General features: G+C 42.5%; 1 protein-coding gene across 1 annotated transcript; it reads left to right on the top strand.

Moving 5' to 3' along the window:
- Positions 1-287: 287 nt before the first annotated feature.
- Positions 288-16,850, top strand: LOC139538603 (coagulation factor V-like). Its single transcript, XM_071340828.1, has 24 exons — positions 288-526; positions 1,189-1,271; positions 4,232-4,354; positions 5,212-5,424; positions 5,551-5,721; positions 5,980-6,201; positions 6,693-6,858; positions 7,112-7,292; positions 7,461-7,763; positions 7,997-8,144; positions 8,422-8,634; positions 8,859-11,043; positions 11,208-11,376; positions 11,547-11,783; positions 12,024-12,243; positions 12,455-12,634; positions 13,085-13,201; positions 13,413-13,484; positions 14,401-14,486; positions 14,788-14,943; positions 15,218-15,362; positions 15,544-15,695; positions 15,948-16,130; positions 16,306-16,850. Exons 1-24 carry the CDS (start codon positions 360-362, stop codon positions 16,450-16,452), a joined length of 6,039 nt encoding a protein of 2,012 aa, XP_071196929.1. The 5' UTR covers positions 288-359; the 3' UTR covers positions 16,453-16,850.
- The last annotated feature ends 798 nt before the right edge of the window (positions 16,851-17,648 follow it).

The following is a 17,648-nucleotide window of genomic DNA, read 5'->3' as shown; positions in this document are numbered from 1 at the left end:
TAACATGTGTGAAGGAAATTGCTTCACTAGGAGTGACTAACAGTAAATCATGTGGTTTCAATTAACAAGATTGAAAAAATACGTTGGATGTTTGTTTGTCTGTGTGTCTGTGTCTGTGTCTGTGTGTGTGTGTGTGTGTGTGTGTGTGTGTGTGTGTGTGTGTGTGTGTGTGTGTGTGTGTGTGTGTGTGTGTGTGTGTGTGTGTGTGTGTGTGTGTGTGCGTGTGTGCGTGTGTGTGTGTGTGCGTACCTTTGTCTGTGTCCTGTGATAAAGCACAGAGTGGACTCTTCTTGTCAGATAACAGTTTCCTGTCATCCAGAACAGACAGACTGTCCACACCTGGAGTTCCAACCCCAGATATGAGGCTTCATTCCTGGAAATGGACTCACCGTCTCCTGCCTCTCCTGGTGCTCTTCTCGGTTCTACTGTCCCACACTACAGCAGAGCAGCACTCAGACAGAAAGAGATACTACTATATTGCTGCTGTGAACATAGACTGGGACTACACAGCTAATGGACCACACAGGTAAAACTAAAAACTAGTTAATAGCTTTATATGAGATTTACTATATTCCTTTTTTTCTGTGACCTTTTGTCTTTGTGTTGGGTCCTGCATGTGAAGTTGAATCTCTTTGACCTCGCTAAGAGCAGTGTTAATTCAAGTGTTTGGCATATGCTGTTGACTACATTACAGATTTACTGAGTTGATTTGGCTCTTGTCTTCTTGGAGGGTGTATCGTGTAATTGTTTGATCTGGTGGATAGGTCATGGTAGCACCACAGTGCTCTCTCACTTGTGTTCCATTGAATGGAACATGGGACAAAATGAAACCTTGCTGTTCTTTCTTTATATCATTGTGTATATGTCAAGTATCTCTATCACAAATGTGACGATTACAGTCTGGTTAGAAGGCAATATTGTCCTCATTAGAAAAAGTTAGGCTTTAATAATTATGTTTTATGTTTTAACGTATAGTCAATACATTTACAATCTCCAGTCAAGTTCTTGATTATTATCACCTTTATGATGTGACCCTAGACTGGGGGATATAAAAGGATGTACATGATAATTATGTATTTACGTTACTGAATTATGTGTTGAATTTGTCTTTCTATATCATCCACTGTATGTTTCATATTGGGTCCTTTTCTGTTCATTCACTGTTTGTGTTTTTCCATTGTTGTCTAGGTCTGGCCCCTCCTATAGGAAAGTGGTGTACAGGGAGTATGACAAGGGATTCAAGCAGGCCAAGACCCATCCTTCCTGGCTAGGTAAATTCTGTTTATGCTTTGGCGTTTTCACCGTTGTTGGGTAAATTATGTGTATGAGTCTGGGCTATCCCACATACAGACTGTCTTTCATTAGTGAATGTTACTGTTTCCTCATACAGTCACAACCCCACCTCAAGTTCCCTCATGTACTGTATGTGTGTCTTTCAGAGTGGTTGGAATAAAGAGAACATTATATTTTCATTGGACCTTCTACTCCATCTTCTTTTCTGACCCAATGACAATGTATCATGTTGAATAATGAATTGAATTTTGCACAGCAAAATCAATGGTGTGAATTTAACTCTGAAAGTGTCAAATGTACACTATTGTCAGTGAACTGAACTTGTATTAAAATAATAATTTAGAAAGTTTTAATAATTTAACTCTGTTGCCGTGTTCCCCATTTCACTTTTAAAGTTTTCAAAGGAACTCGATTCTGGTGTTTGCTTAGCTCTACTGTAGCGTAATACGCAACACCTACAGTGTAAAACATAACACTTGATTTGGCGTAAAATGGACTCCCTTTGCTAAGTGCTGACTCTGTTACACTTTCTCAGTGTAAGAAATGAACACCTGCAGTTTTACAGTAAATCATTTTTGGCTGTTGTTTTAACACTGTATGGTGTAAAGTCTAATTTGCATATTTCCCAGGGTTCCTTTTCTTTTTGAGTAAATTGTAGAGTTAACACCCATGACAGTATTTGTTAGTGACAGAGACATGGTTGTTGAATTATTTCCTACTAAAGGCCTGTAGTTTTCACCAAGTGATTTCCTGGATAAGCGTCATCATTAAAATTAAACTATAACAATACATTACATATATCATAAGCACTTATTTATTGGCTTAGTGGTGTTATGAACTTCTGGTTTACAAGCCACAGCAGGCCTGCAAGTCACATTATGCTGGCTTGTAAAGTGATATGTAATACCTATAGGAATCCAGCCAGAGTTAAGATATCCAATGGTTGGAATTTTTATTCACCTGCAACTTGCATTCAGAACGACTTTCAGGATTAGGACACTTCATGAAAAACACTACTTAAACCATTTATAGTGGAACAATCATTTCAGTAACAGGTGCAATACATCTAACTGATTGGATTAGTTTAGAAACATTTATTTTATTTATCTTTGTGTAGCATAAGATTAAGCAATCAATCAACGTACAGTACCAGTCAAAACTTTGGACACACCTATTCATTCCAGGGTTGTTCTTTATTTTTTACTATTTTTGACATTGTAGAATAATAGTGAATACATCAAAACTATGAAATAACACATGTGGAATCATGTAGTAACCAAAAAAGTGTTAAAAAAATTCAAATATATTTTATATTTGAGATTCTTCAAAGTAGCCACTCTTTGCCTTGATGACAGCTTTGCACACTCTTGGCAGTCTCTCAACAGCTTCATGAGGTAGTCACCTGAAATGCATTTAAATTAAACGGTGTGACTTGTTCAAATTTATGGAAAAGCATATGTGGGAACTCCTTCAAGACTGTTGGAAAATAATACAAAGGGTGTGCAACACTGTCATCAAGGCAAAGGGTGGCTACTTTGAAGAATCTATTTTGATTTGTTTAACACTTTTTTGGTTACTACATGATTCCATATCAGTTATTTCATAGTTTTGATGTCTTCACTATTATTCTACTATGTAGAAAATAGTAAAAATAAAGAAAAACCCTTGAATGACTAAGTGTGTACAAACATTTTACTGGTACTGTACATGCAAAAGCACAGATATTAAAAACAATCCTAAAAACAAATAGCTGCAGTAGCATGCTGGGAAATATAATAATGCTAGGTGTGGTTTTGATGGGACTGTTTTAATCTCCACAGTATAAAACAATAACTATGGTTATTAACACCAACGCTGAGTGTTAATGTCACTCTTAGAGTGCGAATGTAACTTTTGAATAAAGACTAGAAATGTTATACTGAAAAATAAACACTGGCCAATTTGCTGTGTGCTATAGCGCCTTTAGTCACAAAGTGCTTTGCATTGTATGGGATGATATTGAGTCCACCACCACTAATGTGTAGGCTTTTAAAGGTCCCGAACAGTCATTCTGATTCCCAAGTAAAACAGAATTTTGAGTGACTAAAATATCACCAATAATATTGGTTTGGATAGTACTTTTTCTTCAATGGCTAACTACCAGGAAGTTCAAAAGACTGGCTGAGTGGGCAGGGAGCTTATATTCATGAGCTCTATGAGACACCTATGTCAAGCAACTTGGATGCAGTAAGTGGTGTTGCAGTAAAATCATCATGTAAATTTGGTGATGCACAAAGCAACTCAAACATCTCCCATTTGGCATGTCTCTTGTGATGCGGTTCACAGAAGCACTGACGGATGTGTTGACTTGACAACTGCGTCAGCGTTTTGAATGAACCCCCCTCTTTTGTTCCATGCTGGCTGAAGACCTAGCTAGCCAGTAACTAGCAAACACCAGACACAGATGAAAGGGGAAACATATAAGTATCTTTGCCATAGATGAATATGGTAAACTTTTGCTGACACCCTACAGTCAAATTTTGACACCAGTAGGGTAGCTATAGAACTATATAAACCACTCCCCTCTGCAAAGACGCTAAGACGCTATCTCTGATGTTGGTTACAAGGTGATACTTATTTAAATTAGGTAAGAGAATATCATGTTACCATAGGTGTATTAAAATGAGCGTTAGGGTGATGTTACCCTAATAATGAATCCAAGTGTTTGACATGGGGGATGGGACCAGTAACTTTATCGTCAAACTTAATCAGTTTAGAAGCAACAGTCATTTTTCATACTTTGCTCATCATAGTTTGATCTGGTTTCATCCAATTTCATGAAAACTTCGTTTTCAAAAGTAACTTTTCATACTTTGAAACTAGATCAAAGTATGAAAAGTAACTAAATTAGCAGCAAGAACATCCCTCTTAACCAATATGTTTTTGTTGTGTTTTGCAGGGCTCCTTGGGCCCACCATCCGTGGTCAAGAGGGAGAGACCATTGTGGTCATGTTCAAGAACATGGCGGATTGCCCTTACACCCTCCATGCCCACGGGATCGCTTACGGGAAGCAGTCAGAGGGTGGGTACAAACCAATGATGTCGTCTGTATTAACTGCCCTATCAGAGCTCATTGGTGGTTACTTTTGAATTGGGATTTTTTTGACAGGTATTCCCACAAAGTGTTCTCGTCCAGAATTCTACAGATATCATTTATTAAAATCTGTCGGAATGTCCAACAATTTACAAGGCTAGCCATGGTTGTTGTCATCATGACTGTGGTAACTATGTGGAAACAGTGAGGTATTCTATCCCAGACAGATTCACCCATCCTGTGGCCTAGACAGTCATTGATGTGGTTGGAGAAGGGGACTTAGGGCATTTTGAATGTTATTCATTCAGTTAAGTACACATGTTGTGCAACACAAGCAGCTGTGTTTGGCCTTTTCATTAATATTAACCAGGACAGACAGATTAACATACAAGCCAGTACTAAAGTCCAAAGGATACTCTCTAAAACCTGTGGAAATCCATGATTTCCTCTAATAAAGCCCTGGGGGGGTTGAGAGATGAGTTTTGTAAATGCACAGTATTATTACTCTTTAATTCATTCTTAACTCAAAATTAATTGTGCCATTGCAAGGTTATGTAATATTGTAACAAGTGGGAGTAAATAGACCTCTTAAATTCACCAGATTGTCCTAGATTCTAAAACATTTTATGAAGATGGTTTGCATATTTTGGAGATTAGTCATTTGTTAAATGTTAACTGGGGTCACTGTAAATTGTACGTTTATTTAGAGTATAGGTGAATCAGGCCAGGTGACCAAGTTTTAACCTTGTACAACATCAAGACAAATTCTGATCATTAAATGGCAATTAAGTTCTTTCTCATTCTGCTTTATTTTATTATTATGAACCAAACATGTCTCCCTTTAGGCTCCCTGTACTTTGACAACACGTCTCAATTTGAGAAGGAAGATGATGCGGTGCCCCCTGGAGGTGAACACACATACTACTGGGAGGTGACATCAGACGTTGTCCCCCGGGCCGCAGACCCCTCCTGTCTCACCTACACCTACCTCTCCCACTTTGACATTGTCAAGGACTACAACTCAGGACTGATCGGCACCCTGCTCATCTGTAAAGCAGGTATGTAAATGTAAATGTGAAATGTATGAGGCCTATTCCTGACACAGTGCCATAAGTACCAAAACAACCATGTCAGTAAGTAACCAGAAAGAAATCAACTGAACCACCCTCTGTACCTCCCTCCAGGTAGTCTTGACGTGTCTGGAGAACAGGTGTTGTTCCACCAGGAATACGTCTTCCTCATGGGAGTGTTGGATGAGAGTAAGAGCTGCTATAAGCCAAAGATGGACAGTGCCACTGCCACTCAAAGCCACATCAAACACACAATCAATGGATACACCAACGGATCAGTGCCAGGTCAGTCAGTCAGATCCTCTCTCATCACTCTCAGTTCTGCTGATATCTACAGATAATGGTTGTTGTGCTTTAAGTCGTTTAGGTTGTCTGCTTTAGTTGTTCCATCCCAGCTGGTTATTGCTTGGAACTATTGCTTCCACCTAATCCTTTCTCAGATTCTATGGGTATAGGGCGTGTAGTGGGCTCATTCCTTCCTCAAGTCTGTCCCCCTCCCTGTCTTCTCTCCATCTCCTCCTCCTGTCCCTCCCTTCCCCCCAGGTCTGACTGTCTGCGCCCACACCCCTGTCAGCCTGCACCTGGTGGGCATGAGTTCAGAGCCTGAGCTGTTCTCGGTGCACATCAACGGGCAGGTCCTGCAGCAGGCTGACCATCGGGTCTCCTCGGTGGGCCTGATCGCTGGCACTGCCACCAGCGCCAACATGACCGCCGTCAACACGGGCCGCTGGCTCCTCTCCTCACACACCAGCAAGCACCTGGAGGGTACGTGTCAATGGCTTGATGACATTCATATAACCGAGCTACACTCTTAGAAAAAAGGGTGCCAAAACAGTTCTTTGGCTGTCCCCATAGAATAACCCTTTTTGATTCCAGGTAGAACTCTTTTGGGATCCATGTAGAACCCTTTGTGGAAAGGATTTTACATAGAACCGAAAAGAGTTCTATCTGGAAACAAAACATTTTTATTTTAAAGGGTTCAGCCGAAGAACCATTTTAGGTTCTAGATAGAACCTATTTTTCTAAGTGTGTAGCCAGTATTATATTTGCATATGGGTTCTGAGAATATGTGTGGTGTGAGATTTACTGTGATGGGCCACAGAGTAGATTGAAGTTTATTCAGATGTATTGTAGTGTATTGACATTTTGAAATGCACTTTGAATCAAGTTTGATTGATTGAATGTGTAATGTTCTATTCCCAACATGTTAAATCAACATGACCCTCCTGAACAAACTAACTTCTCTGCTGTTGTAGCTGGTATGCATGGCTTTGTAGAAGTGAGGAGCTGCGAGGGCTTTAACCCTCCCAAACGTAAGCTGACCATCAAGCAGAAACGAGAGAGCCAGGAGTGGACCTATTATATCGCAGCTGAGGAGGTTGTCTGGGACTACGCACCAAACATGCCAGAATACATTGACAGGTAAACAGCTTTACAGATATTTATTGACTTACTCATTTCGCTTTACTTTAGCCCACAATTATTTATCTATCTAAACTAAATTCAGCCAATTTAGAATTGGGAAGAAATTCAGCTTAATACAGTAATAGATAATACCATCGTTGTATTTGTGACATGATCGCCACTTTGACATTCTCCATTAATCTGTTGACTAGTCTCAGTGTGACCTGACTTCCTGTGACATCACATCCTTTTCTCTCCATGTTTCTTTCAGTGACTTCAAGTTCAAGTATCTGAAGCGAAGCCCAGAGCGTATAGGCCAGAAGTATAAGAAGGCAGTGTACACGCAGTACAAAGATGCCACGTTCACTGAGAGGGCCGAAAACAAACAGAGGAAGATAGAGGTGGGCATCCTTGGCCCTGTCATCAGGGCGCAGATCCATGATGTCATCAAGGTGAGATACAAATGTTCTATTTTCAAATGCCCACTTTTTTCATGTGCCCAATTCTTAAGTTGTTAAGATGTGTATTCTACCTTCTTCTCCATGCAGGAACACTAAACTGTGTGTCCACAATTGTCTTTTGCCAGTGCCTTCTCAAGCATCTTTTCCCCACATTCACAGATTGTCTTTAAGAACATGGCCACACGGCCGTACAGCATCTACCCACACGGACTGACCATCGACAAAGTAGCAGAGGGGGCCAACTACCCAGCAGGAGGTAACCAGACCCATGGGGTTCAGCCTGGCGAGACGCATACCTATGTGTGGCAGGTGATCGAAGAGGATGAACCTTTGGCAGGCGACTCGCAATGCCTGACCCGTATGTACCACAGTGCAGTGAACACACCCCGAGACATCGCCTCAGGCCTAGTTGGGCCTCTGCTCATCTGCAAGAGCCAGTCCCTCAACAAGCGGAATGTGCAGGTACTACACTGATACAACTTATACTCAATTACTAATACATTACTTCTAAGGAACATGCAGGTACTATACTACTGCTACTTCATTACTACTACTGCACTACTATAACATTTTACTACTACTACATAGGTACTGCAACTGGCCTCTCTTCTCTACTAATGCCAGAACATAATTTAATACAATGTACTTTTACAGATTTTGGATGTACAGTGTTAAATGAAGCTTTGTCTCTGCAGCTGAAATCAGACAAAGAACAGCACGCCATGTTTACTGTTTTTGATGAGAATAAGAGCTGGTATCTAGATGACAACATTGCATCGTACAGTGAACCAGCAAAGGTCAAGAAAGAAGACCCAGAGTTTTATAAATCAAACGTTATGCATAGTGAGTATCGCTCCCCTTCATCACTACAATTCATACATTTTAGAGACAGGAATGGTCTGGTACAGCCAGAAGATTATTGAAATTGAGAAAGTGTATCATATACTAAATCTTTCCTCCTATCTAGAATGCACTCCACATAGAAGAATCACATTCATAAAAATCAACTGCCTATCACTGTCAAAAACTGTTCATATTCTGCTTCATATTCAGAATAATACTTTTCCAAAAATTTGACCACTTCCTTTATTGACTTAAATGGTATCATTTCCTCCCCCAGCGATTAACGGTTACGTGTTTGAGAGTGGTCAGCTGCTGGGCTTCTGCAATGGTGAGATTGTGACGTGGCACGTGTCCAGTGTTGGAGAGCAGGACTACATCCAGACTGCAACCTTCTACGGTCACACTTTCGACTTGAACGATCAGACTGAGGACTTCCTCAGCCTGTTCCCCATGACTGGAGAGACCATCACCATGAACATGGATAACATTGGTGAGTCAGCGGTTAATGAGTTAACTGGTCATACACTCCACACACTCAACTCCCAAACCTCTAACCCTTAGTTCTACAAGATACAATAGATAGGTTAGTGGTGGAAAATGCATTTGGGTCTTCAACCGTCAACTCTACAGCAGGCACAATACAGGATTAAGATGATGTAAAATGTTTCCTTTTGTTACGATTCAAAGACTAAATAGGGTCTGTTCTTTTGTTAGGTGTTTGGCTGCTGGCTTCCATGAACTCCCATGAGACCACCAAGGGAATGCGTGTGAAGTTCAGAGACGTGGAGTGCTTCCGAGACTTCGTCTATGAGTACGAAGACGAGACAATGACGGAGACAAAGACGGATCCGAAGGTCAGCGCTGACTTCTCCATCTGGAAACCCATGGATATTAACGAGGCGAAAGATAAGGAGAAGAAGGATGAGGTGAAAGAGAAAAAGAATAAGGTGGAGATTGATGATTATACAGCAGGCTGGGCTGATTTTCTGGATCTTAGGTCAATCAAGAAAAAGACGAATGAGACGGACGTGGAGATGTTGGATCTCTCTATGTACGACTACGATAGCGTTGATGTGCCTGATCCCGACGGAGACGCGAATGCAAACCACACCTCATCCTCTTATGATGCACCTACAAACACGTCATTGGTCGAGAGGGAGACGATTGACGGAGGCAACTTTACGACAAAGGCTTTGTTGAACAAGAGCATAATTGAGAATGTAACAGAAGCGCTGAACTTTACTACAGATCAGTTAGACTCAAATCTTAACAGCTCCTCAATGGCTGAGACTGAATCAAAGAACATAACAGTTAATAACAACAGTTTATCATTTGTAGACAGCAACATCACTTCAGTAAGTACCAATAGTACAGAAGTTACAGCAACCAAAGCCTCACCAGGTCCGTTCAACAATAGCTCAAAGGCTGAGAGTGAGAGAGTGATGCAGATCAGAGGTGATTGGGCCACTGTGAATAGCACCTCAAAAGTTGAAGCATTAGTGGAAGAGTTGGAGGGAAGGATTACTCGAGGCGATGTCTTCTCTTACTCTGTGCCTCTTCCCGACCCCTCTTCCAACACTACAGAAGAGAACAAGGGGATTGGCGCCAACGATATTGTACTCCTGGGAAGAGAGTCTACAACTGTTTCATCCAATGAAAACGGTACAGCTTCAAATTCATCTCAGAATATAACCAACCAATCAGAGAGTGTGGTGAGTGCTGAAGTTGCAGAGTTAATTTTTACCTTGGTGGAAGAACACAACATGACCAACTTTGACCTTGAAACTGAGGATAGTGGTAACATAACCGTGAACGGTTCATTGGACACCAACACCACCACTGAGCAAGGAAATGGTACCTATTTCTCTGACGCCACGTCCACACCTGGCAACTTCAGCAGTGTGGTGCCACAAAATGGCAAACAACCATCAGACATTGAAACATTCTCTGACATAGTGCCAAAACAAAATGGCACAGCAAACACTTCTGGTTTGAACCACTGGAATTCATCAGAGGAGACTAGTTCTGAGAGTAAAAAGAACACCGCTGTGCCGGATGCCGTTGTAGAGTTGTCCTCAGAAAGCTCAGAATTCTCTAATGAGACTACTGACGCTAATCCTGCTGCGGCAAATCTGTCACTGTCAACCAATCAGCAGCCAGACAGCAGCTCGGAGGAGATTCTATCCCAGAGTTCCGAGAGCTCTAAGGAGGAAGTGGTAATCTACCTGAGAAACAACAGGAGTGAGGTCATCCGCACCATCTCCGTTGACCTGCAGGGGGAGCACTGGGGCTATGAGGGGACACACGAGATGGTCCCAATGGAGATGCCAGATCACATGACGAAATATATTGGAAACGAGCTCCCAGAGCCGCCAAATACGCTGGAACCAAGCCCAACTCCGGAAATGCGGAAACCCAACATCAAGGTCGTCCACCGGAGACAAAGACCCCGTAAAGGCTATGCCATGAAAACCAAGAAGAAGAAGGAGTACAAACCCCAGCCTCCGAGAGGCCGCAGTTTCTCCCCCAGGGGTTTCAAACCCCCTCCTATCACCGGTCAAACCCCCAGAGGGACCCGACCCATTTCCAGCGAGGAGGACTTCTCAAACAAAGCCATTGTGATTGGCGTGCCACGACCTGACTTCAGCGACTATGATATTTATGTCCAGAGTGAGGGCGGTGATGACCCGGATGCTGTCCTAGACATGGCAGCGGTTAGTGCTGCAGAGGAGTATGAGTACGTCGACTACATTGACCCATACAAAGAGAAGGAGGACATGCATGACCTAACTCTGGATGAGAATGCAAAATATTTCCTCAAAATGGCGGGAGATAACGTGAGGACATACTTTATTACTGCGGAGGAGGTGCAGTGGGACTACGGGGGCTATGGACAGAAGTAAGGATAAAATAGTGGATGGGGCTGAGGTGTGGGATGTATTGGGAAAATGTAATCTCCCTTGTTTATTGTTCTATGTGCTCAAATGATATTTTTCTGACTGGAATTATGCATACCTTCTTTTTTGTTCAATAAAACCTTTGTCTTTTGTCTCTCCACAACAGGAGGATGGATAAGGCACAGAAAACCGACAGGTCCACAAGATTCTCCAAGGTAGTGTTCCGAGGTTACCTGGACAGCACATTCAGCACGCCAGACATCCGGGGGGAGATGGACGAACACCTGGGCATCCTGGGGCCAGTCATCAAGGCAGAGGTTGGACAGGCCATAATGGTAAGACAGGAAACCCTGAGGGCTACCTTTTGCTCATTTTTGCATGAATCTACTGTAGGTGAGTTGTGCCCATGATCATGAATAATGGACCATGTAATCAAACTGATGTTCCTGGTCTGTAGGTATCACGGTATTTTTCAGGAAATGAAATGTGTGTCCTTGGTCTGTAGGTATTTTTCAGGAACCTGGCTAGCCGCCCGTACTCCTTGCACGCCAATGGGGTTTCCTACACCAAGCAGACAGAGGGGTTGTCCTACGATGACGAGTCCAAGTACTGGTACAAGTATGACAACGAGGTCCAGCCCAACACCACATACACATACCTCTGGAAGGTCAACGCCAATGTCGGACCCACCGGAGACGACTCTGACTGTCGCACCTGGGCCTACTACTCTGGGGTTAACCCTGTGAGTAAACACTTACCTTCTGATGGTTTAGTTAATTAACGTAGCTGATACAACATCACTATTTTCTATGTATAGTCCCTTTTGTGCTTCTGAGGTATTTCATGTGATAACTCTGTGTTGACGTGTGATGTCTTGTCCTCTGAAGCACCTCCTACACTAACCTGGTGTGTCTTTGTGATCTGTTGAGGGATATTCCAATAATCTAGCGTTTGATTGTTTGTTTTCTCTCGTCTCATCCAGGAGAAAGATATAAACTCTGGTCTGATTGGGCCATTGCTGGTGTGTCGTAAGGGCACTCTGAGCACGAAGGCAGTGGACATGAGGGAGTTCATGCTCCTCTTTATGACCTTCGATGAGTCCAAGAGCTGGTACTACGAGAAGAACCATGAGATAATGGAGAGGAAGAACAAACGAGCCAGGGTGATGGACCATGACTTCAGCGATAACCTCAAGTTCAGCGGTAGGCACCTTCTAATCTAACACCATTAGTTAACTAATCGTAGGATAACTGACTAGTGAGTCATGGCTGGTCCCTCCTGGATCGAGTCTTGATTTGGGATTTTTGGTTGTAAAATCATGATATGAGTAATGAACAACAGAGACAAATTTACAAAACAGAGATTGTTTAATCGTTAATTTTTGGGGGGTTGTGTGTATGTTGGGGGGGGCAGCCATCAACGGAATCATATTCAGTCTGAAGGGTCTGAGGATGTACACTAACCAGACGGTCCGCTGGCACCTCTTCAACATGGGATCTCCCAGAGACCTCCACAGTGTTCACTTCCACGGCCAGACCTTCATCCACAAACAGACCAGGGACCACACCCAGGCTGTCTACCCACTGCTGCCTGGTGAGAACTTTACTGGATGGATAGATGACATGTTTTGTCACATTTATGTGACACATCGCTACTGTTAGGGCAAAATGGTTCTAATGCTATGTAAATGCTTGAGTTGAAAGGTATTATATGTACTGTAAATATTTGAGTGGGAAAACACCGTTGTTTAACTTAGCGTAGGCTGTGAGAAGTGATTAGAACCTGTTCTTGTTTGTACAATGCTTGAAAGAAGTGGAGCCAAGTCCTGCTATCTCTCTCCTCCCCCTCGGAGAGGCAAGCAGCTCTTTGTGTAGAAGAAGTATATAATGACTGTGTGACTCTGTATCCTTTGAGTTCCTCTCCGAGTGTGATCTCGTCTGCAATTGCTTGAATAAACTCTTATTAACTGGACAATTATCCCTACCTGATCCTTGGAAAGAGTTTTCCTCAACACTACTAACCTGCTCTGGTTTTGTTTCCCAGGGGGCTTTGCAACTCTGGAGATGTTGCCATCCAAGCCGGGGCTGTGGCAGCTGGAGTCAGAGGTTGGACTCTCCCAACAGAGAGGGATGCAGACCCTCTTCCTGGTTCTAGATAATAGTACGACCCACTCAAAAGCACTTATGCTAATAGAACCAATTTCTCAATGCCACATGTAACAGCAAAGGTGTGATGTCCATCTCAACTCCTAGAGAGTCGTTTTTACTGCTAGTGTCAATGCTTATTGAGTGAATTGACTCAAGCCAAGTCATATCAACAGTCATTATCCCAAAGAATCAGTCCCATAATAAAATCTATTTGTGTTTTTCAGAGTGTTACCATCCACTGGGTCTGATTTCTGGGAGCGTCAAAGACAACCAGATCACAGCGAACGACAAAAGAGGTATCCTTACACTCAGTATCCCTCTGCATACCTCCACTCTGTATCCCTCCACCCTCTAGATGTTGGGTGCTTAATCAGAAATAATACTACCAACTGACATCTAGCCTTCCAAGTTAGATGTCCTTCAGTGATGTTTTTACTTTTACTGTTGAAAAAGCAACATTCCAAGTATGAATACAGTAAAGTATACACACTAAAGGATAAAGGATAGACACTTCAAGGAATTGGTCTGAATCCATGACATCATCAGCCTCCCCGCTTGCTTGAGGAACAATAGATAACAAAAGAGGAATTGCCCATCCCCCACTTCTGCCATGACATACCTGGACCACCTATTGAGATGTGCCTTTTGTTTAGTAAATGGGCTAAATCAGGGTCACACTTAGTAGTCTTAAACAAATCTACTTTGAAACAAAAGTGAACACCTCACACACATGGTTATGGACTTCAAAACGAAGAAGACACCTGTACCATGTCAGATATGGAGTTGAAATGTATAACATTTTGAGTTTGCATCTCAATATTACACTTGACATACATCACAGAAGCCTGATATGTAACAAAACCGTTTGACACAGAAACACCGGATTTTCTGTGTTTTATTTTATGTTTATTAATGATGAAATTATGAAAAATATGAATAACATTCCACCTACATGAGGTGAAAATGAGACTTTAACAGTTGCAGTGTTTTACCCAGAGGATGCTGGTGGGAGGAGCTATAGGAGGACGGCCTCATTGTAATGGCTGGAATGGAATAAATGGAACGGTATCAAACACATCAAAGATATGGAAACCACACCACTCCCTTCCATTAATTCCATTCCAGACATTACAATGAGCCCATCTTCCTATAGTTCCTCCCATCAGCCTCCGCTGGTTTCACCCTCTAACTAACTTATTTCTCCTTATGCAGGCTACTGGGAGCCCCATCTGGCCAGACTGAACAACCAAGGCAAATACAATGCATGGAGTACAGACAAGGCAGGCAGCTGGATACAGGTACATAACCTCACCTCTCAGGGAATACATGTGGTGTCTGCAATATTATGTAGCTGGTGAGCAGTGAGCATGTATTCCTCAAAGTTTCCTACAGGTGGCAGCATAATCATATCATTACAGCGTCTTTGTGGGGATATACTCTGGTGATGTGGGGTCACATGACTGTCTTGCCTTGGGTCCTGAGTATTTCCTGACCCTGTAAACTTGGTAGGTGAGGTTTATGTGTCTCAACTTAAGCCTGGGTGGTGATACCTATTTGATGACACCTGTAGTGATGCCTACTGTGACCATTGACCTGTAGGTAGACTTTCAGAGGCCCGTGGTGATCAGTCAGGTAGCGACACAGGGCGCCAAGCAGATGTTCTCCTCCCACTACATGGTCAACTACACCATATCCTACAGCACGGACAAGAGGAAGTGGATCTACTACAAGGGAGACAGCAACGAGTTCAGGATGGTGAGGAGTACATCTGTAGAACAGCATGGTTGGAGAGCAATGGAATACATGTAACGGGATTATGTATTTACATTCTAACATTGCTGGTATTCTAGTTATATGTACTGCGTTATATTTACATTTTCAAAAATCAGAGATACTTCTGGTCATCTGAAATTATACTTTTGATAGATACTTTTGAATTTGATCATTGCTATGACTGCTAAATATACAGAGATACAGTACATATGACGATATATGTTTTTAATCCAAATGTTTTTCTTCCATTCTCCAGACGTTCACTGGTAACCAGGAAGCTCATCAGGTGAAGGTCAACACCCTCTTCCCTCCCCTGATTTGTCGGTTTATCAGACTTCACCCTCTCCACTCCCACAACTCGCCCATGGTCCGCATGGAGTACTACGGCTGTGAGCTGGACGGTGAGCGATGATGATGATGTTGTTGTTGTTGATGATGATGACGATGATAATGATGATGATAATGATGATGGGTAGCATTCCTACTGTTTAATGTGATGTTAGTATCCAAGCCTATGTTTGAGCACAAATATTTCCCAATAAACGAGCAATAAAGTGAATGTATTCTAATTCCCTCCATCAGGTTGCTCAGTGCCCCTGGGTATGGAGAGCAGTCGGATAGAGGACCATCGTATCACTGCCAGCTCTACAGCCTCCAGCTGGTACTCTGGTTCCTGGCAAGCCTCACTGGCACGACTCAACACACAGGGCACCATCAACGCATGGCAGGCCAAGGTACGATAACACACACAGGTCCATGTAGGCACATGTGTACGCACACACACACACACACACACACACACACACACACACACACACACACACACACACACACACAACACACAACACACAACACACACACACACACACACACACACACACACACACACACACACACACACACATATACCTGTATGTACAAACTAATGTGGGCACACTCACCATTCCAGGTCAGTCATCCCTCTGTCCCCCCCTGTCTCCCCCCAGAATAACAACATAAACCAGTGGCTGCAGGTGGAGCTGGCCCAGGTAAAGAAGATCACAGGTATCATAACGCAGGGGGCCAAGTCCCTGGGCACGGAGATGTACGTCATCTGCTACACTCTGGAGTACAGCGATGATGGACTACACTGGATGAAGTACACTGACGATGATGACAACATGTCAAAGGTAGGATTGTCAGGCAAAAGGGTAATGCGATGGTATTAAGCGATGGTATTAAGGGTTATTTTACAGTCCTGCTGTTAATTCTCTATCCAAGCTATCGCTAATAAGTATTAATCTGATAATATTATTACATGAAGATTTCAAAATACTGACATGCTGTCTTCCACTCTCCCGGCAGACTTTCCCCGGCAACACGGATAACAATGGCCATGTGAAGAACTACATATATCCTCCAATCTTCTCTCGCTTTATCAGAGTCATACCTCAGAGCTGGAAGACATCCATCACGCTCAGGATAGAACTGCTGGGCTGTGACTTTGAATGATGGACACACACACATCCAAGATGCAAGAATCACATTTCTACTTTAAGATCTTCACGCACATCCAAACGTCAGGTGCGTGCAGTAACCCAAACCATCCCATAAATGACGAACTGATGTCAAAGGGAAATTTGAGGGAAATTCGAGGGAAGTATGAGTTATGTGCACGTTTCTTAGATTGGGATTCAGCTCTTAGCTCATATAGGATACAGACAATAATACTGCTTTATACATAAGAAAGTAGCCTAAAGCTTAGCAGATAGTAAAATACATATTGCTGTATGTTGTCTTTATACTTTGTATGTTGTATCATAATTGAACATGAATGTAATGTAAATAATGTAAGTAGTACTCAGAGTATTTAATTAGTTTTGTCAATAAAAAATCTATTGTTGCTCATATTTTGTCAGTCACTGTGCCTCATTCTAGGATTGTGGCACGTTGTATGAAACTGTGGAAGCATAAAACATACTTTTTCCAAATACTAGATTCTACCATGCTATCATTTGGTCAAATTGGGAATTGACCCCAGCCCTGAGGGAATGAGTAGACAGAGAGAAAAGGTGGATGGTAGAGACTCCCTGTCATTGTAGGCGTGTGAACAGGAGAGATCTCCCAGCCTGTGGGGTGAAGGTGTCAGAGAGATAATCCCCTCTGTGGGGGTATATGTCACACCTCGGAGCCCCAGAGTCAACAGCCAAGTGCGGCTGCAAACACAGGCCCTGTTTGTCCATTTACCTGCCTGCTAAAAGAGACACCAGAGGTGTGAAAGTCTCAGAAAGAGCTGGGTCTTCAAAAGAACCAGACAGGAGAGAGCTTTGAAACGGTCCAAATAAAATAAAATTGTATTTGTCACATGCTTCGTAAACAACCGATGTAGACTAACAGTGAAATGCTTCCTTACAGGCCCTTCCCAACAATGCAGAGAGAGAGAAAATAGAGAAATAATAGAAAAGTATAACCCATAATAATAAAAGTAATAATAATTACACAATGAGTAACGATATCTTGGCTATATACACGGGGTACTAGTACCTAGACAATGTGCAGGGGTATGAGGTAATTGAAGTAGATATGTACAAATAACTAGGAATAGAGTGACTAGGCAACAGGATAGATAATTAACAGTAACAGCAGAGTATGTGATTCCTTACAGAAATTCCACATCTTTTGCACATGTGAAATCATGTGAAACTGTG

The sequence above is a fragment of the Salvelinus alpinus genome, chromosome 14, assembly GCF_045679555.1.
Source record: "Salvelinus alpinus chromosome 14, SLU_Salpinus.1, whole genome shotgun sequence".
Classification (NCBI taxonomy): domain Eukaryota; kingdom Metazoa; phylum Chordata; class Actinopteri; order Salmoniformes; family Salmonidae; genus Salvelinus; species Salvelinus alpinus.
The sequence above is the reverse complement of the archived record's forward strand: the minus strand, read 5'-3'. Positions and strand labels throughout refer to the sequence as shown.